This window comes from Haliotis rubra, unplaced genomic scaffold, assembly GCF_003918875.1.
Source record: "Haliotis rubra isolate DU_JTF1 unplaced genomic scaffold, ASM391887v1 Scf698, whole genome shotgun sequence".
Lineage (NCBI taxonomy): Eukaryota > Metazoa > Mollusca > Gastropoda > Lepetellida > Haliotidae > Haliotis > Haliotis rubra.
In genome coordinates, this window is record NW_025767410.1 from 119,867 (window position 1) to 144,524 (window position 24,658).

General features: G+C 40.4%; 2 protein-coding genes across 2 annotated transcripts; one reads left to right on the plus strand and one right to left on the minus strand.

Moving 5' to 3' along the window:
- Positions 1-282: 282 nt before the first annotated feature.
- On the minus strand, positions 283-7,558 carry LOC124258548. The gene is made up of 4 exons (XM_046692616.1): positions 7,427-7,558; positions 5,832-5,946; positions 2,995-3,149; positions 283-1,872 (listed from the first exon to the last, which is right to left on the minus strand). Exons 1-4 carry the CDS (start codon positions 7,473-7,475, stop codon positions 1,808-1,810), a joined length of 384 nt encoding a protein of 127 aa, XP_046548572.1. The 5' UTR covers positions 7,476-7,558; the 3' UTR covers positions 283-1,807.
- Positions 7,559-10,576: 3,018 nt separating this feature from the next.
- LOC124258546 lies at positions 10,577-21,446 on the plus strand. Its single transcript, XM_046692613.1, has 4 exons — positions 10,577-10,663; positions 17,779-17,905; positions 18,480-18,628; positions 19,350-21,446. The coding sequence occupies exons 1-4, from the start codon at positions 10,612-10,614 to the stop codon at positions 19,502-19,504; spliced, it is 483 nt and encodes a 160-aa protein (XP_046548569.1). The 5' UTR covers positions 10,577-10,611; the 3' UTR covers positions 19,505-21,446.
- Positions 21,447-24,658: the final 3,212 nt, after the last annotated feature.

A 24,658-nucleotide genomic window follows, 5' to 3' on the forward strand; every position in this document is an offset into this window, starting at 1 on the left:
TGAGCACTGATCTACACAATTGGGATACGATGACATGTATCAACCAAGTCAGCGAGAATGACTATCCTCCTCGTTAGTCGCCCCTTGCGACAAACATGGGTTGCTGAAGACCAATTCTAACCCGGATCTTCACGTATAGAACACTTAATGCAAAAGTTTTCCCGGTGTATCTGTTAAACACGCCTTCCGCGGCAACGCAATTAACTGTTTACATTTTTACACTTCTGGAACATCATGCCAAGTTTCCAGACTGTGCAAATAGTACCAAGAACACTATACATATTTACGAAAAGGTACAAATGTTTTATTACAATCTATATACAATGACAAGGACATTGATCGCAAAACAGGTGTATAATTGTCAAAATATTTCCCACATCCGAATTATCTGTATAATTATCAGTCAACACTGATTAAAACCTGCACTGTTCAGTCTCTGGGAATCATTTAAAGCCTGTATACACGTATTTACAAAGACAATAGGCGACTCGTCTCGCCAGCATATAGTGACTCAACTAACTAAGCCTCTAATTGGTCATGACAATTAACTAGTGTAAATTACAGGTTGCTATGGAAATGGATAATATGATCATACAGAACTGAAATGACATTTTATGGAAGCGAGAAATCCTATTCCTCAACTCCCTGATAAAATTATGAGCGTATTTTAGCTTAAAGGATATGTGCATGGTTTACTGTTGATGACAAGTTCAACAGCTGATGGTCATGACAGATTTGCAATCAACATAAACTGATCAAACATCACAATGGTGGGTATGCGACGTTATCAACTGCACCGATGAGTGAGCGAGTGGATTGGTCTTATCACCGCTCTGAACAGTATTCCAGTTACATCACGGTGTCACCTTCATATCGGAGGAACGCACGAAGTGATGCAAGAAAGAGAAATGGTGCTGACAAACCTGGAAACAAACTCGTTTTGGGATTCGAACATAGGTTTCTTATGAGCCAACGAGAAGCAGCTCTGCACTGCGAATTGCGGTATCTAATACCACTGGGCCTGCCGTGGCCACATCTGAACCAAAGATGTCGCACTGGAAACGTTCTGGGTATGTGGTAATAGTAAAAGTAGTAACTTAAGCATCCACTAACTCACTCTGTGGATAAGCTGTAACAGTATGGGGCGACGTCAGCTGTGTTTATTTTATCTCAAAATAACAATGGAAGTACGGAACTTGTATGGACTGAGTTTAAAAGAATAATAAATACGATAAAACTGGAACAAAATGATATTTCCAATAAAAAGAAATTACCATGATAAGGCCACGTAAATGCTGTTTTGTTTAACATTTCCACCAGACCCAGAATTCCATACAATATAGACTGGCTACACATTGATTATTTCCATCCAATCTTTTTGCATTGATACAGGGATAACAAATTGGAAGTTTTATCAGAAAGGTTGGTTCTTTTAGGCCATTCTTTCGGGACTAAAGTACGCCCGAATGTTCCAATATATTTAACAGTTAATGAAAATGAAGTGTATGATTGGTTGTCTTCATAAAAAAATTGATTTTTAAAAAATTATAAAACAATTGTCACTACATTTCGGAGACTACGATATGAATTGTATGAAGCAGTGTTGGTACCATGCGTAGTCATTTCATTACATATCCATTTGTATTGAATAAAACATCATCAGATTGGTGCCACTGTTTTCAGCACCTCCGTACACAGGGAAGAACCAGCTCTCACTGCTTTAGAAGTCCGCCGAGATGCCAAATAATTGTCCTCATGGTCATATCCTTTACCGAATTTCCATGTGTCATTCTCAGATAGCTTTATTTTATATCAAGTCTTTTTGTAAGGAAGATTTCCTAATATTTCCTGTCACGACCTGGGGTTGATAGCCTGAAACAGAACAGAGGTCATTCAGAATTGGAAACATCATTGTCTTACTCTATTACAAGAAGCAGTAACTGTTTCAGACGTTCCATTGATTTTTTGTCGTGGAACTGTATCTTTGAAACGCGTTTAGAAGTCAAACGTTAATTAAGGTGAACTAATTAATAGGAATTCTTTTGAAAATCATAGTAGTGAATCTGTAGATACACATGGTGAATAGCGTTCCAATCACAGCTTAGATCTTTGCATAGGAGGATCCAGGCGGGGGTACAAGGTTGCGCAACTCCCCTCCCCCTTTTTTGTCCTGAGAGTTTATTAAATGACCATTGAAACTCTCGTGTGCACCCTCCCTTTCTCAAAAGAGTGCACCCCTCCTTTCTCAAAAAGCTGTATCCGCCCCTGCTTTGGTGGAACTCCAAACTCTTTGGTTTTCACGGATTATATTTACCCCACCCATGCGTTGGTGTTGAAACTGTTATGCACGTAAATATCTGTAATTTTCATTTCGCTATGAAACTACATAAATGCACAGTTTTCTGTGGTACAAAACAAAGCTCTTGTGCTCAGAGTAATCTGTATCCACACAGTTGGTCATTCGAAACCATTGTTCTCAACTTATGTTGTTGTAAGTGAGTGAGTGAGTAAATTTGAGTGAGTGAGTAATTAGAAACAGTCCAACATTAAACAATTATGATGGCCTCGTGGTACTGCCGTCTACAGGATATTGATCCAGGGAAACACAACTCGTTCTGAACAGATATTTAATCAAGTAACACTTACACAATTATGTCATAATGCAAATTTCTATTGAAATTATATCTGAACCAATAGATGGTCTATTACATGGTCTCTGGTCTAAGTGAGTCGAATCTGTTGACTCAGTCAGTAAGTTGGGCCTTTATAGTAGATTCTATTTAGGCAATCGACAGAGTTTGAGGGACACTATAGATTTCACAAAATGAAACCATCAAGGAAATCAAACTGGGGTTTTGTCGAGCCTGGCCCACGCATTGTCGACTAGACTACCTCTAATATATAAGCCACTGTTAAGCGAGAGTGTAAGAATGCGAAATTTTAAACTTTTCAAAGCGATCAGTGATCCTACTAAAGGGAGATAATCCGACTGACCTGGCTGTGTGATGTTCATCCCAGCTGCTGGATACCTGGCTCTCATGTAGTTTGCTTCACGTATCCTCCTCTTCTTCATCAAACAGCAGGCGATGATGACGGAAACGATGATGATGAACACTGCTGCGAGACAGCAGCCGATGATCAAACCAGCCCTGCAGACACAAATTAAGATCAGTTCAATCCGACCTGCCTTGCTGTCACATGTGGGCTATCCACAGCATGGGGTGAGGTGAAATGGGGTTTAACGTCGTGCTTGAGAATATTTCGCTTATATGACGACGTGCATGCGTGTGTATGTGTATGTGCGGCTGCTTGTACTAGCCCAGACTGAAGCTGGTTTTATAGTGCTAGCCCACTGAGATACCATGCAGCAGTGAAGCATGAATACCCCACTCAGACACAGTATACTGACTCCGAGCCGACCAGTCCTTGATGTACCCATTGATGCCGAGCGCCAGGCAGGGACCAAAAGTACCATATTTTAACGTATTTTGGTATGACGCGCTCGCGGATCAAACCCGCGACCTTCCGCTCTCCGGGCGGACGCTCTAACCACTACACCACGGGGTGACCTCCCAAATGTTAGACGTCCCAAAAGTTAGACTCGTTAAAACAACAAAGGTTATGGTTGGTCGCACTGAGGTTCACTACACTGTTACCTTCGTTAATTAATGGACTACTCCAAACATACTAATCCAAACACAAAGAGATGAGATTATGGATAATGACAATGACTTTATCTGACATACAAAACAATTTGATTGTATTTTTGTTAATATGTTGCTTAACAACCAACCTATGTTTAAAAACATAATTATTAAGTGAATAATGATGAACATAATAAAAGGTTAGAAATGAGTTGAAGTTAAAAGAACATATATACATATTTATAAAAAAATTAAAATGGTAAAAAGTGGAATTATTGTATTATTGTTTTTGTTTCTAGATTGTTTGATATAATTGTATATGAATAAGATGTCTAGTGATTGTTTTAATTACTTTGGGGTTTGTTAGAATGTTGAGATCAGAAGAGTTGAGGTACTGTTTTAAACCATTGGTAAAACATATTTGGAAAGCCCAGTCAACATTCGTATTCTGATCAAAGTATTTCTGTATAAACGTGAAAACCATCTCGTTAGTGAATGCGGCAGGTTCATTATATGAGTGGGTAAGACTAGGTTGTAATCACAGTCACGCCTGATTGATTTGTCTGACTTTTGGGACGTCTAACTTTTGGGAGTAAACCCACCACGGAGGCGGTCCTACTACAGCATGGGTACCTGGGACAGACACTCAGGTGGTCTTGTGTTTTCTGTTTTTGTTTGGTATTAGTTTAAGGTCGTTGTCATCACTATTCTCGCAAAACTCCAGCAGCCTGGACAAGGCGAGTCTGGACCAGACCATCCTGTGACCTGAATCTCGAGATGACCATTTTAGGGGGTGTTCTGTTTTGCCTGCAGATATTGTTAAGTTATTAAAATCAGTGGACCGTACTAATCCTTAAAACAGTAGGGATTAAGGCAATAGTCTGTATTAGAAATGCAAGTATGCTAGCAAATAGGGAGAAACGGCAGAGTTGATGACATTTTGTTGATTACATATACATGTAACACCCGCAAATACATTAAATACACGAATATGAGTCAGGGTGGGTTGGTTGGTTGGCTTGATGTTTTAAGCCGCACTCAGCAATATTCCATCTACATGGCGGCGGTCTGTAAATAATCGAGTCTGGACCAAACAATCCACTGATCAACAGCATGTGCATCGATCTACACAATCTATGAAGCAGGGAGAGTATTGTTTCAGCATCAGGGCAGAGGGTGGAGGTGTATATAATTGCAAGATCCATTTTGGCCCAAACTTACTATCATAGCGTAGGAAAAATGAAATAAAACTTCAAATGGTAAATTAATTTTTAAAATTACTACTTTGATATGTTTTGAAGTTTTTAAGATTATGAAACTTAAAATTATTTATTGATTCATTATATGATTTTTTTTATGAAACAATTATGCTGATCCTTTTCGCGATCACCTATTGTTCTAACTTATTTTCAGTGATACATGCATACAATTTTCACGGCTATTTGCCCCTTTACACAAAACAGAATTTGTTTCTGATGATAGTTAAGACTGGGTAATCTTTAGCACTGACGCTCTATGTATAAAACAATTTCTGTACTTCTGGTCGGCAAAGAAAACATGAAAGCTGATTTTTAACTTGGGGGAGTTAAGGAGCTGGGGCAGGGAAGAAAGTTAAAATTGTTTTTCAAATGTATCAAAGAAAATATCATGGATAGGTCGTATATTAAACGATAATGTAAAGTTGACTTTATGCCTGTGTTACTGGCCCGTGTCTTGACAATGAGACACATAGCTAGTTAAACAATGGTCGGGATCAGTGAAGGTAAGACTTGTGTGTATTGGGACTTGAAAAGTGAAATACGGTGTTCCTTTGAAATGGGGATCAGAATTATGAGAATGCAGAATGCATGATAATAATTCCACGATCTCTCTAGGACGGGTGTGTGAATGGATGCTTTTATCGCCAGTCTATATAACGGAGTGAGTGGGTGAGTGAGTGAGTTTAGTTTTAAGCCGCACTCAGCAATATTCCAGCTATAGGGCGGCGGTCTGTAAATAATCGAGTCTGGACCAGAGAATCCAGTGATCAACAGCATGAGCATCGATCTGCGCAATTGGGAACCGATGACATGTGTCAACCAAGTCAGCGAGCCTAACCACCCGATCCCGTTAGTCGCCTCTTACGACAAGCATAGTCGCCTTTTGTGGCAAGCATGGGTTGCTGAAGACATATTGTCTGTGACTTACTCGCTACAGCAGTGTCGGTTCCAGGAGTCTCCACAGCATCCCACCAGACAGTCCAGGTACTCCGGCTGCTGGTCAAACAGGTTCCGGTAGTAGGCACAACGCCAGCACAACGACTCTAAAACACGCAATAATATAAACGTCATCATCGACATATTGGGAATAATATTACTATTAATATTATCCAGGATTGGTGGGGTGAGGTGAAATTGGGTTTAACGTCGTACTTACGAACATTTCGCTCATATGACGACGTGCATGCGTGTGTATGTGTATGTGCGGCTGCTTGTACTAGCCCAGACTTAAGCTGGTTTTATAGTGCTAGCTCACTGACCAGTCCGCAGTTAAGCGTGAATACCCCACTCAGACATTATATGACTCGAGCGACCAGTCCTTGCCCATTAATGCCGAACCCAACAAGTGCCATATTTCAACGTCTTTTGGTAGATCCGGGATAAAATTGCTCTTCAGCAACCCATGCTTGTTGGAAGAGCCGGGATCGGGTGGTCAGGCTCGCTGACTTGGTTGACACATGTCATTGTATCCCAAATGCATAGATTGATGATCATGCTGTTGATCACTGGATTATCTGGTCTGAACACGATTTTATTACAGACCGCAGCGATATAGCTGGAATATTGAGGTGTTGAATAAATAAAAATATATCATCCCCAACTGTGTCATAATCTTTATCATCTTTCACACCACCAAACACATAATCCACATCATCATCATCATCATCATCATCATCATCATCATCATCATCATCGTCATCATCATCAAACTGATAACAGATGTCTTAGTTTAATCAACCCATCATATCGTAACACAGAAATTATCATCAAATAGTAATTATTGGAATAATCGTTGTCATCGTCTACATTTCTCATACTTTACAGTGAAATTCGTTCGTTATTCCTGAAGTTGTAGACAGTCATATGCTATACAGTGAGAATTAACTCATTGTTTTGTACACGGTCACGTGTCACTCACTGCACTGATCATCAACACTGTCTACACCTGGCATTCCTCCGTGCTATAAATAGATAGCTGACGTCACTACAAATAATTCAAAAATATCCAAGGAATCCACCTCTCTATTCGACATTATATCTACCGTTGTATCTATATGTGTACATAAACATCGATTTTTACACTAGCCAGCTCATGTACAGAGCTGTATTTCAGAGCGCTGGGTTTTAATATCAGCATTCCTCCATTTGTATCACAATCAAATCGGGGACGAATTTGGGTCACATCGTTCTCAGGTGTGTCGTTTTGTGAAGCCAGTATCACGGGTTGCCTGCTTATAAACCCTAGGTTACCGTCGCTTCATATATTGCCTACACGTATTATGAGCAATTAATTAAATAATGAGATCAATTACAACAGATTAATAGTTCTGAGAAATCATACCCCCACATCCTGCAGAGCAAAACAGCACGGAATACCTGTCTCGTTTGCACTTCCGCCTGTTCACAGTTTCCGACTTTGAAACTCAAACTAATAAGTTTTCTTTTTCCTAGATATGACATTTTAGACTTCGGTAACAATAATTCGTCTCGTGTAACGTCGTAAAGGTGTGTAAAGAGACTTACCTGCAATCACCGACAGGAAGATCAACAGCGAGAGAGTAAACGACGCCATTTTCTTCGGTCACACTAGGGTTGATACGAGACACAGGTGTGGCGTTATATAGAGGTACAGGTAACGAGTGTCTCCTCGTTATACAGCTTCGCCGTGTCGCGCTGTCAGTTTTGAATAATGTTATCACATGTGACCTTCAGAGGTTCGCTTAGTTTATTTATGATGGATTTCAGTGTCTTGACATTTCATAAGACTCTGGATGAAAGTCACCATTTCAACGAAATGAACAGGAAATGTGACTCACCCGCTTCGTACATTCTATTGTTGCATTACTCACAAAGTGATCACGTAACTTCTCGATACGGGTACAGTTATTGTCCTTCGTCAATATGTGATTAGTCAATATTTTTCATCCAGTCCCACTATATTTTTATTTTTCTTCACTTATACAGCACAATATTCGTTTATTCTCTATTTTATGGTTCACAGATGCGATAGCGTGGAGTAAAAAATTCAATTAAACTCATGTTAAATTTAGTTGAAGTTATTTAACCGACTTAGTCGTATATGCTAGATCAGTAAAAGGACACAGCTAAAACATTCACCCAAAGATAAAGCAACTTACTTATTCATTTATCGGATGATCATTGAAGTATCGTACCTGGTCTCTGTGCAGCCTGTTATAAAGTGGACAGCTCATTAACGGAGTGAGTATGAGTGAATGTGCTTTTACTCCGCTTATGGTTATATTCCAGCAATATCACGGGAAGGGGGGAGTGGACACCAGAAATGGTCTCACATTCACACATTGTACCCATGTGTGAATCGAACCCCGGTGTCTACGGCGTGACGAGCGAACACTTTAACCACTAAGCTAAACCCTAAGCGGAGGCGGAATTCGTGTTTAACAGTGGCACGTCGCGGTTTTATAGAACATTCAAAGTCATTGTCTTTTAGAAATCCTTTACTTATTGCTTTAACGCCACAGCCCAATTTGTAGCGGTTGTCCTTTCAGTAACGTAGCTTCAAGTGACAAGCCAGAGCATGTGGAATCCCGAGGTTACCAGTCGTACATCTTATGACCCCATGACACCATCACATAGCGACATCCACTACCTCATGTGTCACCGCATTACCAACCTTCAACTAAATATAGAAGACTAGCTGCAGGAAACACACCAGCTGTCAGCTGATATGAAATATACATAACTAATTACAATGATATCCATGTGTGTAAGCCTTAAACCGACCTGGGAGTGTCAACTCTTAGATTATTGCCCGCCGCTCATAGTTCAGCGGAGTTACTGATAAAACATATCTTTCCATTGGCCAAACAAGATAACATTACAGAAACACATTTTTGATGAAGTCTCTTGAACAATTTCATTGCATTGAATATATACATTTTGACAACTTCACATTACTAGATTTATGATTAGAAGACACCAAGCGAACAAATGTTTTCCCCAATGTCTTAAATCGCTTTTATTTCTTAAATCAAAAAAGGCAAAACATACAGGCATAACAGGATATCCATTTTCAGCTCGACCGATCTTGTACCGAAGACTTTATCTGCAGAAGTGACACTCTGGATCAATATCTATGTCTCATCTCGACCATCAACCGATGCAGTCACATCTAAATCTTGAGTGCACTTCGGACTGTTAAACGGGTTTGTAAGATGAATGCGCCGTTAACTGTCTTTGATGATAATGGCTGCCATCTTTGGCTGTTTTACTGTTATCTATTTCAAACTGATTCCTTCAATACTGATGCAGTTTCACATAAGAAAAAACGACTTCCCTGTACATAGAGTTTCGTCACACTATCCTTTACTATACGATAATTATATCAATATCGACTTTTTAATTCTTTTTCGAAACACTCCTCTTTTCTTGCAATCTGGTGAAGCCCATTTCTGGTGTTCCCCGCCGTGATATTGCTGGAATATTGCTACAAGCGGCGTAAAACTGAACTCACTCACTCACTCACTCATGCAATCTGTGTGAGTGTCGAATGCTGCTTTTAGCTAGGACAAACACATCCTTTTTGCGATACCTGGTGCGCTTGCTGATTTTTAGTGTTACGTTCATCTATTTCTCCCGTCTGTTATGCTAGATGTAGAAAATAAAGACTAGTACTTTAATTAATCTCTGGCTTTGGTGAGTTATATCTAGTATAGTTTTCATTATGGTTGAATGACTAAATATCTCATAGTTAATATATCTGACAAAGTTAATGTCTCCGAATCATGATCAACCAGTACTGGAAATGTTTCAGCAATTAATCTTTATTTTTATGTTACTGTTCAGAGAACAATAAGAAAGTACAATCAAATATAACTACCTTTTTGCATAAAGCATTTCATGGAAATAGGGTTTGTTTTTGGAGTTTATTTGTTTAACGCCTACTCAGCAATATTTCAGCGACATGTATATGGATGTGGCCTGTAAATAATGGAGTCTGAACTAGACAATCCAGTGATCAACAGCATGAGCATCGATCTACGCAATTGGGATACAATGATATGTGTCAACCAAGTCAGTGAACCTGACCACCCGATCCCGTTAGTCGCGTCTTACGACAAGCATGGGTTACTGAAGATCAATATTCTAACCCGGATCTTCACGGGTTCATGGAAAAATATGGACCAAAAACGTTTGTTTTGTTTTTTAATAAGTGTTTTACCATTGTGAATAAAAGGGACGATTTTGTCATTATCATATTATTCAGCATAGACCATTATGTTCTTTACAAGGGGACCTTACAATGTGTGGGCCGTGATATTGCCTGAATAAGTGCTAAAAGCGGCGTAAAAAATACTCACTCATTTTCTACAAGGGGACTATAGGCATTTTGAATGTGTCATTCTTGAAGTTCGATTCTCAAAACAAACTTTCTTTTTTACAGTTTAAGATTTGTTTTTGATATATATTAAAAACAAACCAAAATTGCTATCGACTGACGGAAATTCTTGCGACCCGAATCACCACACTCCTAAACCAGTTTGGAAATCACTGCTATGATTGGCGGTAAATGTGTTCTCTTCTCCGCGGCTAATCGTAACCGGTTGTTTACGAACCGGTTTGAAAACTGTTGACCCCGCGCTCTGGCCTCAGGTCCTGTGAAGTGCATGTACATAAACGTCACGGTTGGGACTCGCTGGGACAGACAGTTTCAACTGAGGAGCAACAACATGGATTACCTACCTCTATTACTGCTAACTATAAGTAGTCTCCTGGAGTTTGGTAAGTTCCTAGCACAATTCACTTTTAATTAACCCAAGTAAAAGTCCAATAATATTTTATTGAACAAGGATATGAAATATGTTTTCTTAAATAGGTATGAAAAGTTTCCCATGATCTCTGAAGTTCAGTAAGTACGGCATATAATTCATCATAAGTGTTGGAACGTAAGTGTTGGGTATATTTTCATTTTTACGAAGATGGAATATGAATTTATTTATGTATATGGTATCTGGAAGTTTCATGTGAAGTTTACTCCTTAATCTGAGATGATGTACACACCTGTAGAATTGTGACATGGTACAGAACATTATGTGTTTACGAATTTGACAGTGAGACCGACGCATTACGGTACAAGAATAAACTGCATGTAAAAAATCACCCAGACAGGTAACTTTAAACTGTTGAGAAAGTGTCCTTTTAGCGTCTATCAAGCGCTACAGTTACGTAATTTATATACGTAAAAGTTTAAACAACAACGAAATAGCATGATACGTAGGAACCTTGCTTTCTCATGTCTGTTTCAGCTAAAACTGTTCGTTTCTCTGACTTGCATAAGACCCCACAATGTATGTATACGAGATAAGATGGTCGATGCTATCGTTATCGGGTTAATGGATGCCTAAGCATGATACAAGGTAGATATAAATAGGTTGGTTGTCACACTAGGATCGGGCCAGGTAGGGCGAACAGCCTCGGGCCGGAGTTTATGCGAGCTGATTTACAACCCTCTCGCCGCCATGCCTCCCCAGACTGTTGTTGAGGCGTCTGTACATGGTGTTGTGATTATCTGTACATGGGTACCAATCAGTCTCAGTTTGTGGTGTACACGTCTTGCCCAGTGGTTAAGGAGTTAACGTTCAGTTTTATCTTCTGTCTATCAAACAGTCCATAGAGTGATATATTTATTGATTCCTGTTAATTTACTCACTCATCCGCTCACTCACTCACTCACCCTCCCAGACCACCCACCCACTCTCTCACTCACCCACCCAGACCACCCACCCACTCACTCACTCACTTATTTATTTATTCCTTTACTCATAGTTATTCAATATGATTGTCCACTCGTACAAAATCATCAAACGAACGGTCCACATGTCACAATTATGATTTCCTCAGTAACAACAAGGCCAGTGGGTCACCCAAAGCGATTACTTAATTCGACCACTGTCCAGTAGAACCACCTGGGTCATTAGACGTCATTATGTCGGAGACTGTAGGGCTTCAGTGACCAGCTCAATGTGGTCACATTATGTCAGCCTAGAACACGCTCTGCCCTTTGGTGGTCACTCAGGCTTGTACGTGTAACAATACTTCATCTCCGATCACTGACCAGCGGAATGTGTGTTAGGTCATCGTGTACAAACGACCTTCTGAACCGTTATTAACTTCTAGGGCCCGCTAAACTACAGTGCCAGTATAACAGTAACGGCTACTAATAATATGGTGACCGGCCTAAGAGTGAGTGAGTGAATTTAGTTTTACGCCGCTTTAAGCCATATTACAACAATATCACGGTGGGGACACCAGAAACGGGATTCACACATTGTACCCATGTGGGGAATCGAACACGGGTCTTCGGAGTGACGGGCGAACGCTTTAATCACTAGGCTACCCCACCGCCCCCGACCAAACAGGGTAACTTTGGGGAGAGATTTGTTCATAAGAGCTGACGAAGACAATTATATAAAGAATAACTACATCTGTTAAAGAATAATAACAGAAAAAAGAGTTGGTTAGACTAATGGTAAAAGTGTCAGCTCGTCACGCTAAACCCTAGTTCGATTCCCCACATCTAGTACAATGGCCCATTTCTGGTGTCCCCCGACGTGATACTGCTGGAATATTGCTAAAAGCTGCGTAAATCCATACTCACTTACTAATCAGAGAAGGGTACTATTCATAAGGACTTTTGAATGGCTCAAGATAGAAAAAAGTATCATTAATCAGATATACAGGAAAAATGCAATATTATAGCACCTTATTTCGCCAACTGACTGACTGACTGACTGAGTTTGGTTTTACGCCGCTTTTAGCAATATTCCAGCAACATCACGGCCGGGGACACCAGAAATGGGCTTCACACAATGTACCCATGTGGGGATTCGAACCCGGGTCTTCGGCGTGACGAGCCAACGCTTTAACCACTAGGCTACCCCACCGCCCATTCGCCCACTGAGATGTGCTGAATAGGCTAGAGTGTCGTTTATACGACCTATCCAGCAAACACAAGTACGATCTCAGAGAATGTGGGGATTAAGAACAACAGGTATACAAATAGTCGAAACGGTGACTTGAACGTAGACAGCTATTTCTGGTGAGTTGGCCCGTGGGTCGCCTTTGATAGTGACATTTAGATTGAAGTCAGGGAGTACCAGCCAAGTCTGGTGTGCACGGGGCACAAACAACAGGAATACCTCACATAATGGAACCCACCTTTCTGGCTCATTCATTCACGGTAATGGCGAACATAGTTGAAATGACGAAAAGTTTTAAAAAGTCAAATCAAAACGGAAAAAGGTAAACAGGTGTTTTTCAGAGAGAGAGAGAGAGAGAGAGAGAGAGAGAGAGAGAGAGAGAGAGAGAGAGAGAGAGGAGAGAGAGAGAGAGGAGAGAGAGAGAGAGAGAGAGAGAGAGGATGGGGGAGGGCTGATTGAGATGACAGGAGGGAGCGAGAGTCAGCAATCCGTCAGTATTCCTGAGACAAAGTACAACTCAACGACAACAGAGAATTTATTATTTACACGTCCACAGGATTTTTCGAAATTTGATTTTACACCGGGGATGAATAACAAAGTTGCATGATGAATGCAAGGTTAAAAATGTTCAATGGGATCCGCGTGTGTCATGACGTATTAAGGAAATTTCTGTTTTTTCTTATTTTTAAATCCTGGAAGACATTTGTCAGAAATGAAAACCCCAGATAATTAAACGCACAGGTAGACACAGGTGATATTCGGTGATGCATAACGGATTGTCTCCCGGCAATACGATGTAGTAACGTGACATATGTGTGACGCACCCCTTCTGTACTTCCTCCATGTGATGTCACGTGACGTGTCTGCTCATACACACACATACTGAAACCTGCCCGAATATTATTCATAAATATGCTGCATAATAATTGGAACACTACGTTGTCTGTTAACATTAGACTAACCCAGGCTATGAAATTATGAACAGTTACAGTGTCTAAACATATAAGTTACGGGAGTTGGTCGTAGGATGTTTTAACCAAAATGTCAGGTATATCACATCGTGTTATCCCAGCACACTGGGAGCAAAACCCGAAGTTACCTAGACAGTAGAATTTGACCACTTTGAAAAATTGAAATAAACTCGCGGACACGGACAGTGTGCTGGTCATCACAAGAGATTATTATTAGAGCAAACACGTATTCAAACCTGTGCTAGGCGGATCCTGCTTAAGGAAATGGCTGAAATTCTTCACGTACACAGACACACGCACATTTTATACTGACATAAACACATGCACACACAGGCACGGGCATAATGTTGCGACCATGACCACCTTAAATGAAAATGGACTGTTCCGTGTTTCTGAGTACTTTAAATTTACGCGGATGTATCGTTCATGTGAATAATTTTGTGATCAAACACAAACCATGTTTGATCCCTGGTCAGATGCATATACGATCTCTGTGGTCTAGGGGGGACTCCACCCCTCTAGCCCCGTCCCTCTAGCTCCCCTGTTGTTACAGGCCACAAATTAGTACCTCTAGCCTCTCGCCTGGCTGTTCTGTTAGCTGTACTCACTCCCCTGTAGCTGGATTAACTGCTACTATTAATTAACTCGTAAGCTCGTTAGGTTAACTTCTTGTAGAGATTATGGTTTTGATTGCCAGTTACCTCGTTAGGTAAGGTGTTGGTAGTGAGTAGGTGACTACTCGACTGACTGACTGAGTTTGGTTTTACGCCGCTTTTAGCAATATTCCAGCAACATCACGGCGGGGAACACCAGAAATGGGCTTCACACATTGTGCCCATGTAGGGATTCGAACCCGGGTCTTCACAGCGTGACGAGCCAACGCTTTAACCATTAGGCTACCCCACCGCTCTGAGTAGGTGACTACCGATACTTAGGGAGATAATAGAGAATCACGGCTCAGTGATCATTATTGATCAGTAGATGGTCACTGTAGCTAATAATTGACAAAACAAATATGAAGATTCTATATTTATTTACATTCACAAATGTATTAATTCAGATCTTGACTCATGGTCTGACGGTAGAGTCAGATCGGTTGTTTTTATGCGACGTACATATTGTCCATCATGTCCAATGGCAAACAGGTATGAGTCAAGATTTCTCAAGGCATATAATCTTGTGGTCTCTATCTACATATTGCTTCCTACTTTTGGGAGCAGACTGTCCACACTTGAGTTGCAAAAGCTGTACTTGGCTGGATGCTTCCTCGTGGATAAATAACCTCAAATATGTTGGGATGCGCCTTACTGGCCTTCTTCTTCAGACGTGTGTGGTACCCTTCCACATGGTTGTTGGTTCTGGGACCGTCATATTTAAAAAAGTTTCACATGTCCAGTGGGTATTTTCCGTTCATCCAGGTTGACTCGAAGTACTTGTGGAACTCCTCAACACAGATGGAGCCTTTTCCAGAAGGTTCATGGCCGGGAAGGCTAAAATCGCGACGCTTCTCGGTTCAATGAGCGTAGCCTTCGCGGTACTTGCAATGCAATGTTATGGCTGAATGAACACGGTCCTCCTCACTCGGAGGCTCTGACAAATTACAAAGAAAACAGGATTACCGTGGACGCTCTTTCATTTGGGCACACATACAAATATAAATACAGTTATTTACTCATTTTCATGCCTATTCTTCATTATGCATTGTCTTTAATTCGACATTAAATAATCAGTTTCCATGGAAAAACACATTTCTATCAATCTACTTAACTGCAACTTAAATATACCATTACAACAATGTTATGCAGCAACTCATCCGGGCTCAAATGATACCATGTCATCAGCATACATCAGTACAAAAATCTGAACAAATCCAAATATGTCATCACTTTCTACATCATCACAGGCATATCGCTAGATATGATTCAACGCCAGTAATAAACAGTGAAAAAAGGAGAGGTGATAAATTTTCTCCCTGGCGTACGCCTTTACAACAGTCAAAATAGGTAGAGTCATGTTGAAACACTTGGCGTTATCATACATATTATAAATAACCTTTTAAACTTACCAAGTGATTCCGTGTTTAATTTTTTTTGGCCAAAGTCTCACACGCCAGACATTATCAAAGGCTTTTTGAAAGTCTATAAAAACACTATATAACTTTTTCTTCTTAGATTTAAGTATATCAATTAAAAACAAAAATATTATATAAAGTAGAGTACCCCTTTCGGAAACCCGAACCGTAAACAAGCGAAGTATTATAACAATGATTTGAAAAGAAATCTATCTACTCATGGATTATGCCTAGTGACTATTATTCTAATGTTTTTTTATAATTAAATACATCTTAAATACAATCGCCACTTATATAAAGTTCTAACGTTTCAGAAATATATCGCGATATTGGCTTAGCCAGAAGCCAACGTTAAACCCCCCAAATCTACTCCCGACATGGATTATGCTTCCCAGCACCGTATCTTTAGCTTTGGTGGTACTCCCCTACTCTCTTGGAAATGAGCTCTCCCGGGAAATCCGAAACATACATTTTAGCCTTCCCGGGACATTTGAAAAATAAATTTTAGCCTTCCCGGCACCGTACCTTCGAGAATGTGTGACAACGCGTGTCTGACCTGGGAAACTGGGGTAAAGGAAGAGCTAACATCATCATGAACCACTGCCTGACTGTAGAATTTGCTTCATAGTCTGTAGTTAAGTTTCCATTTTGTAACTTTCTATACAAGCACTGTGAATAATGAAAATAACACCCCTTAATCACAACATCTGTCCCTACACCCCTATATACAGAAACACACGCTTTCATCAAACTAAGTTCAAAGTCCTGAATCACACGGGATGGACTCAGATGGTAGCTTAGAGTTGAAGCCTTGTCCAACAGCATGTTATAGAATCTTGTGTAGGTTTCAGCAGTTTTGTTCGGGAGGAAACCAAATACAATCACTCCAAGAACAAACGCGTGAATGGTGACGAGCTAGTAGAACAGAGCAGGTGATGTCTCGAATGTTCCATCTACTTGCCAAGTGTCAGAGTTCTGCAGCTCCTCAACATTAGAGGCGAATACGATGATCTTATCCTCCCCAGCTCCATCCTCTCCAAGAAGGAACCGGTCACCCTGTTCAGTAGACGTCCACTCGTCCTCTAGGCTGATGCCGGCTCTTGTTGATGGCATCCTGGGTGAACCGCTCCCTCCGCTCACGGTATAGTACTGACCTCACATTGATGGACTGCGGCAGATTAGTAGCAGTCTCTTGTGAGGTGGCATCAGAATGGTTAGTCAAAAGACGAACCTTCTCCTCCTCGTAGATGGCCTGCATAGGAACTGCTTCCTCTCTCGCCATCTTCCTCATGTTGCCCTTCAATTTCCTCGCTGCTACTTCTCCCATGTTGGGTGGGTGAGTGTGATCGTGCTTGCTATCAACAACTTGTCGATCCTTGGAAATAACAAGGGATGCCTTGCACTGAGCATATGCTTCCTCATACTGCACGTCCACTTGAGGCCACTAATTAGTGGCTTGTAACAACAGGGGGCTGGGGTGACGGGAGCTAGGGGGACGGGGGCTAGGGGAATGATACCGTCTAGTGGACACAGCGTTTGCCCGGGGAACGGAAGTTAAATCCCAGACTGCGTTACACCAGACACATTAAAATATAGTACATGTTGTTACTCTTTCAAAGCATATAAGTAACATCAGTACCTGCTTGTCCTACTGTGGTAGTACTGCAACGTTTCGGGGTGTACTCACTCGTGTACTCTGATGTCAATGGTCAGAGTATATGGTGGGGTAGCCTAGTGGTTAAAGCATTCGTTCCCCACATGAGTACAATGTGTGCAGCCCATTTCTGGTGTCCCTCCGACTCCCCAGCCGTGATATTGCTGGAATATTGCTAAAGAGCGTCGTAAAACCATACCCACTCACTAATATCGTTCCAGCAGTTTCTGCCGATCTGTGTCCATTCCACTCCTTTGACGACATATTCGGGAGCAACATCAAGTTCAAGTATTGTCGTCACGGATGCTGCGGGGATGTCATCAAGAACGTTTGTTGTCCCTCTCTCCCGTGAGTATTTCAAATCTCGGAAAAACATAGACATAATTCTATTGTAACCAGAATGAAAATGCCATCAAAATAGTTAAGAGTAATCTTCTTAGAAAATCTCATTTAAACAAATAAAGCGAAGTTCAGCAACTATATGTGTAACAACTATATTCTAAAAAGTCTTAACTGTGGCATGAGCCTGGCTAAACGCAACTGACCGACATGTACTTTAACTATAATAGTTCATAGAAAAAGTAATACTTTTTACTTAAACATTGGGATTAAAAGAGCAAATTTGTTAAATAATCAGTGTCTAAATGTTAAATGTACACATAGACAGCCTTAGTGGCCGAGCTAATCATCTAATCCTTGTATTGTGCTGTCATAGTAACGGATGATGTCATAATGCTTTACCAGGCATACTTTGCCAGTGTCGTTTGATCCCACCCAAACGCATTTTCTGAGAAGACCAATTTTGATATTTCTCGTCAGCAATATCGGGTTTCAGACTAATGGGGGCCTTACTAAAGGGAATTTACTATTTAACATGCATTTCTTGTGAACATCTGATGTATATGCAGTTACATGTGTTTAGACTGGAGCTGGTGATTGGTTGCGTTGCTGGGGCCGTCGTCATCATTGTTGTCATCGTGGTGTTGACGTGCTGCTTCTGCGCCAGATCGCAGGCCAGGTCCCGACACATCATTCGCACCGCAGTCTTAACGCCGACAGTATTTCATACTGGTAAGATTCTACAACCCTGTGTAATATACTTACATCAAAACCACGTCTATCCAACATATTTGGAATCTAACCTTCTCATTTAAGTACCAAAAAAGTACTAGAATATGTACTGTACAGAGATAGTATAATCCCAAATGAAATATGGGCTACATTTGATCACTTTCTAAATGGCGTTGTGTCTTCACCGCGTTAATCCAGACTGACAGTCCCAAGGTAAATCGTCCGAGTTAATGAATCCTGCCAAGTAATTGGAGACTACCAAGTTATGAGAAATTACGAATGATCATTACCGAATGATAGTTATCCTGACACTATGGCAAGGTACTTCAGTCACGTGTGACATAAAATCCAAAAGTCTGACTTTCGGTCATTGAAAATTATTCAGTATTACTCACTGATATTTTAGGAGTTTAGGAGAGTAAATGGAGAAAGAAAGTTTGCCATTCATTCATTCATTCTTTCATTCATTCATTCATTCATTCATTCATTTATTTATTTATGGCAATGTTTTATATCTGTTTTGGCAGTATTTTGTAATTATGATATTATCATTATCATCATTATTGATATTACATATTACATAATATATGATTTTATCTATTAGGACTTAACAAATATATATTCACCTGCAACAAATTACCTTTACACTTCGTTACTAAAAAATAGAAGTCTTTACCCCAACGAAATTCACAAACAGTGACAACATATTTCTCTCTTCCAGATACCGCAAATCCTGGCCTTTCTGCGGACATGCCCGATGTTTGCCGACCTCCTCCATATGACGTAGTCACGTCGGAGCTTGACAAACCGCCATCGTACGAGGAAATCATGCGCAGTTCCCCCGAATATGAGGAAAACTCCGCGCACGGGAAGTAGAACCGGAAGTTGTACCAATATATCTGTCTATCTTATGACCGGCCTATACAATCAGAACATTCTCATCCCTCAAGTGGCAGGGACGTACACAAGACGCTGATTGCCGGGAATAATCTATATACACACAAGACAAACCTTATGTACATACAACATGTGCAATACCTATGACTGGGTTACTACAAGAAGATGGTGTCAGTAAGTTTTATTTACCACGTTTTGTCATCGTCAACGTCCGTGCTAGTCATTCTCCAACACTACTGGAATATTATTAAGATATATTGATGGTTGGACAGAATAACATCGACACCAGACTATCAATCTTTGATTGCTGTTTTCAGATCTAGAGAGAAACGCGTTGTTCCCTAATCTATGCATCTCGCTCAATATCTTATATCCTTGGCTCTATATCTTATAACGAAGATAATGTTTGGTTTGTAGATTATTTCCCCTGTGGACTTCAGAGGCCTTTGCATTTATTAGTGACGATCTTCCGCAAACACTCGAAATTCGCCCGGGGATTGATCTAATCTTCGATCTGATTGATCTAAACCTGTCCAGACACATTTCCTTCACCAAAAGACCTGTAAATGTTAACATTATTTGTCCGTTGCATAGAGATATTGGTAGTTGTGCTGTACATTAACGGACCTTTGGAACTACCATATAGCAGAGAAGTGATCTCAGGTTCCAGGATACCATAACAGTAGCCTCAAAACTGAGATTACTAAATGCAACTAGACGAGTTAGAAATTGATATGCGATAAAGGAAACGATTCATGGTCCAAGGTCGTACCATCATTGTTGAGCACCTTCTGTTGAAGCTCAAATCGGATCCATAAAACCACTGCCCCTTGCTCGTGTAGATGCCGGAGACGTTGTTGCTGTGGCGTACCTAGTGTTGTCACGCACGTCATAAGATTGTTTCCGCAGTGTTCATCTCAACGAACAGAGACACGCTGAACAGGAGATGGAGTGCTATTGAAGTCATGCCATAGCAAGTCACATGTGGTTTTGGGCCTCTAAGTCTCGCGAGACGCTACTCCCGGTTCTAAGCTGGTTCCCGGCTCCCACTGCGCGCGCCAACTGGCGATATGCGAGACGGGGCCCAGCTTACTTCCGGTACCATATTTCCGGTGACAAGCGTAATTCAAAACCAGTTCTGGTTCCAGATTGCGCGACCGCCAAATATGATTTGTGTACGTTGTTTGTCACCGGGAGTACTAAGGTCGCAAACGTCAAAGACCAACATCACTTTGGGTCGTGCTCCTATATTAAACTAACCGTGCTATAACTGGAATTTAATCCAAACTCGCTCACTTAACGAAGGGATTGCTATACGGCTGAGGATTAACACTGCAATCGTGTTGATCCGTTTAGTAACCGCGAATCGGGTTGCCAAAATCAGTTTAGTACACACATTTCGTTGATAAAAAAATGTTTCAGAATTGGCAGTTTTAAAGATATTGGTCTTGGGGTGATATCAGCTGTTTTGCAGCAACGTCAGCAACGCACCAAACCCGACGCCACGGCTTTTATTGTATCAAAGTTTCTGATCTGTATCATGGGTCCTTATCCACTCGCATTCCGTCTATACGTTCCATGTCATCTTCCAAAATATAGAACTATGGGAGTATATTTTAAGGAAGAATACAAGAGCACTTCAAAATATATTTCGCTGTTTCAAACACACTTTTTGTGATCAGGTCCGAACGAGCGATAATCACTGGGAACATTGGATCAATGCCTATAGATTCTATTTGTGTTTTCAATGTTTTGTTTTCCGACGGAAAATGTCTGTTACAGCAATACTGCCTTCAGACAAATGTGAACTGTAATCTGTCTCAGATGTAGTGTGATCCTTGTTAAGAAAATGTACATTACTATGTATTATATCTGCATATTCGATGATATTGTTATGTACATAAAAGTATATATTTTATCACTCTGGGATTGTCCTTAATTTCATTGTATTCAATGTCTACAATCGCTGAAAGACAAGGGAGTTCCATATGGAGTTTCAGTTCTGTAGAGTTACATCCTATAGCTGCGCCAGGATCCGCTGCTTATTGATTCCAATCTTGGGCTTGACACAAGGGAGTTACCTTTAGCTGATAGATCAGCTGTTGTCATCGCGCCCCATGCGTCGTATGATAGTGAGTGAGTGAGTTAACATTTAACGCATCACATCGGCAATATTTCAGCCATATCGTGACGACAAAATGTTATGTACTAAGAATAAATATATTTATACTTATTAGAAACATGTGAGCGAAGGACAGTATAACGACTAGATTATTACAAATTGATTAAAACTAGTTTGAGATCAGAGTAAAATCTTAAATCATTTCAAAACAATACACTGTAAAATCGGGCCATAGATCGCCAGCAACTTATGTCGTATGGTAGGAACTGTTCCTTTGTATTTCTTTGTAATCAGATATGCCCAGAAATGTCCATCCCGTAGATCTGTGACGTAATGTATGCACCGGAGATGTTCAACATACAGATCTGTGACGTAATATATGCAAGAGAGGTGTTCAACATACAGATCTGTGACGTAATATATGCAATCAAAATGTTCAACCTACAGTTCTGTGACGTAAATGGGCACTTATGAGCATTTACCAATGAGCAATATATGCACCAGAGATCTTCAACTCATATTTGCAGGAGCTACATGCATGGATGCACATGTAGCCAACTGAGCCTGCGGACTCTTGACATGAGGAAGCGTCCGTCACGATGTGGCAATGTCTCCAGGTTACAACTTGTCAGCGATTACAGACACGTGTAGTTATGCAAATGATTTTTCTAAAAACGTATCCATTCCTGAAGAAATGATCCTGTCTACACCATAAGTTAAATCCTGAAAGACCGATGTCTAATATATGCAAGTTGATCAACTGTACAGCTGCAAATCTCAAGTTGACCACGATCTTGATATAACCATCAGGCGATAATGTAGTGTACCATCGGATGTTCATAACAGCTCCACATTTTAAATAACGGCACCTCAATAGTTTTTGGGTGTTTTTTTAAGAAATAGAATGATTAACCATCGAAGTATTTAAGGTACATGTGTATTTGGAATACAATCTTTTTAAGTACAATCATTGGCTGCAAACCGTCGATCTTATGGTGACTCTTTTATTGCTATGCAAATCAAATAAGAGCTGAGAAAAATGAAGGTAAAGAATATTACATTGGCAATTCACAGGTCTCTCAATGTTATTATTAGATTAGAAAGGATAGTGATCATATAAACTGCCACTCTATTCACATGTTAAGTACCATCACCAATTTGAATCATGAATTTGTTTGAAAAATTTGAAATAATTATATAATATCGCTAACAATTCTTAACAAACAGTCCCTTGCATTTGCTATGACGTTGTGTGAGTGCCTGTAAGCTGCCGGATGGGAAGACACGTTTACCCTTCCCGTGAACACCCGGTGTCATGACCGATCCTTCTGTCAACATCGAGGTGTCAACTTTCATTATGTTCTTGTGTCCAGTCATAATGTAGTCACCCGTGAAGGTCCGGGTTAGAATGAAACTTCAGTAAACCATGCTTGTCGTAAGAGGCGACTAACGGGATTGGGTGGTCAGGCTCGCTGGCTGGGTTGACACATGTCATTGGTTCCCAATTGCGCAGATCGATGCTCATAATGTTGATCACTGGATTGTCTAGTCCAGACTCGATTATTTACATACCGCCGCCATATAGCCGGAATATTTCTGAGTGCGGCGTAAAACTAAACTCATTCACTCACTCACTCTTGACTTGACCATACCTGCAGGTCTGATCTCTGTTTACAGACACATGGTATTCCAGTGGAGGCAAATGCATCACATTGCAGAATGCAGAACGCATTACGAAAAACCAATTTCTGACGTCGTCCGCCGTGATGTTGCTGGAATACTGCAGTGTAAAATTTCTCGCGCCCTCACCCCCGAACACAAAGACCAGAAAGATCTTTATCGTGTTGGACTGAATTTATATTTAAAATACAATAAACGACAACAATGTCTTTGTATAAAACAAGATGATACCTACATTTACACCATAAACACAACTTCTCATACCGTCATGTAGATACAAAACTCCATCATTGTACCACAATAATCTGCATTAATGGTCCGCGAATGAGTGAAAGTCTGTGAGTTAAAAGTGATTTCTTGTTTTAGAAGTTCGGACTATATTATATACTGCGGCTCGCCCTGTTTAAGGCACGCCTCCACCCCGCTAATATTGACTACTTTCTAATAAATAATCAAATTTATTGAATTTATTATTTAAATAGAACGGTGTCATTTTATCACTCCTCCCGTAATTTAAACGCACACAGCGATGGTTCCAGCGATGAAGAAAAGTGACAGCCGGTGCAAGCACACACAATTACAGAAGTGTTTGACAAGACTGCCATTGTCTGATAGCCATCTTCTTTAAATTGCATTATATTTACACCAACAGTCACAGTTACACTTCCTGATCCATATCACAACACATACATACTATCAATTCCAACTTAATCACATTCATTAAAGTGTTTTTATTCATGATAGAGTTCATAAAAAATGGAACGAATATCTTCTAACAATGACGTTGCCCAGTGGCTTCTAACCAGAGTAGCACGCCCAACGTGTGGGCATTTGAGACCAACTAAAGTAAGGCATAAAATCAGTTCACATGTCAACAATGGTTGACCTGAGTTGTCCGGGAATTTCAAATGGAATGCAACAGCAATGTCCATACACTGCCGTGGAAGAAATTATGCCAGAACACAGCTAACCATGTCCAAATGTTTAACACTGTCAAGGTCAAACATATCCAATTATCCACATTCACAAATTCATAATTACAACCTAATACATGTAACATCTACATGTTTACAGTTACATGTTACACATGTCCAAATGTCTACAGTTACCGATCAGTCATCTCCATGCAGGTCCGCAGCTCCAGTTCAAACATATTCAAACATTCACAGTTGCATATCAAACATGTCCACAAATTCAGATACACAGGTCAGTCATCTCGAACTATTCAGTTAAAGACAAGAAAAAGAAAAATGGAAAATTACATATAGTTGCTGTTTATAGACATTTTTATTACATTTGTATATCGATGTGTACTAAATTCCTTTGGGCAT

Coding starts and splice junctions, on each gene's coding strand:
- LOC124258548 (XM_046692616.1), bottom strand. CDS start 7,475: ATGGCGTCGTTTACTCTCTCGCTGTTGATCTTCCTGTCGGTGATTGCA. Junction 3,150..5,831: donor AACCGACACTGCTGTAGCGA/GTAAGTCACAGA, acceptor TTGTGTCTGCAG/GGCTGGTTTGATCATCGGCT. Junction 1,873..2,994: donor GATGAACATCACACAGCCAG/GTCAGTCGGATT, acceptor GTTCTGTTTCAG/GCTATCAACCCCAGGTCGTG.
- LOC124258546 (XM_046692613.1), top strand. CDS start 10,612: ATGGATTACCTACCTCTATTACTGCTAACTATAAGTAGTCTCCTGGAG. Junction 10,664..17,778: donor AAGTAGTCTCCTGGAGTTTG/GTAAGTTCCTAG, acceptor ATATCGTTCCAG/CAGTTTCTGCCGATCTGTGT. Junction 17,906..18,479: donor GTTTGTTGTCCCTCTCTCCC/GTGAGTATTTCA, acceptor ACATGTGTTTAG/ACTGGAGCTGGTGATTGGTT.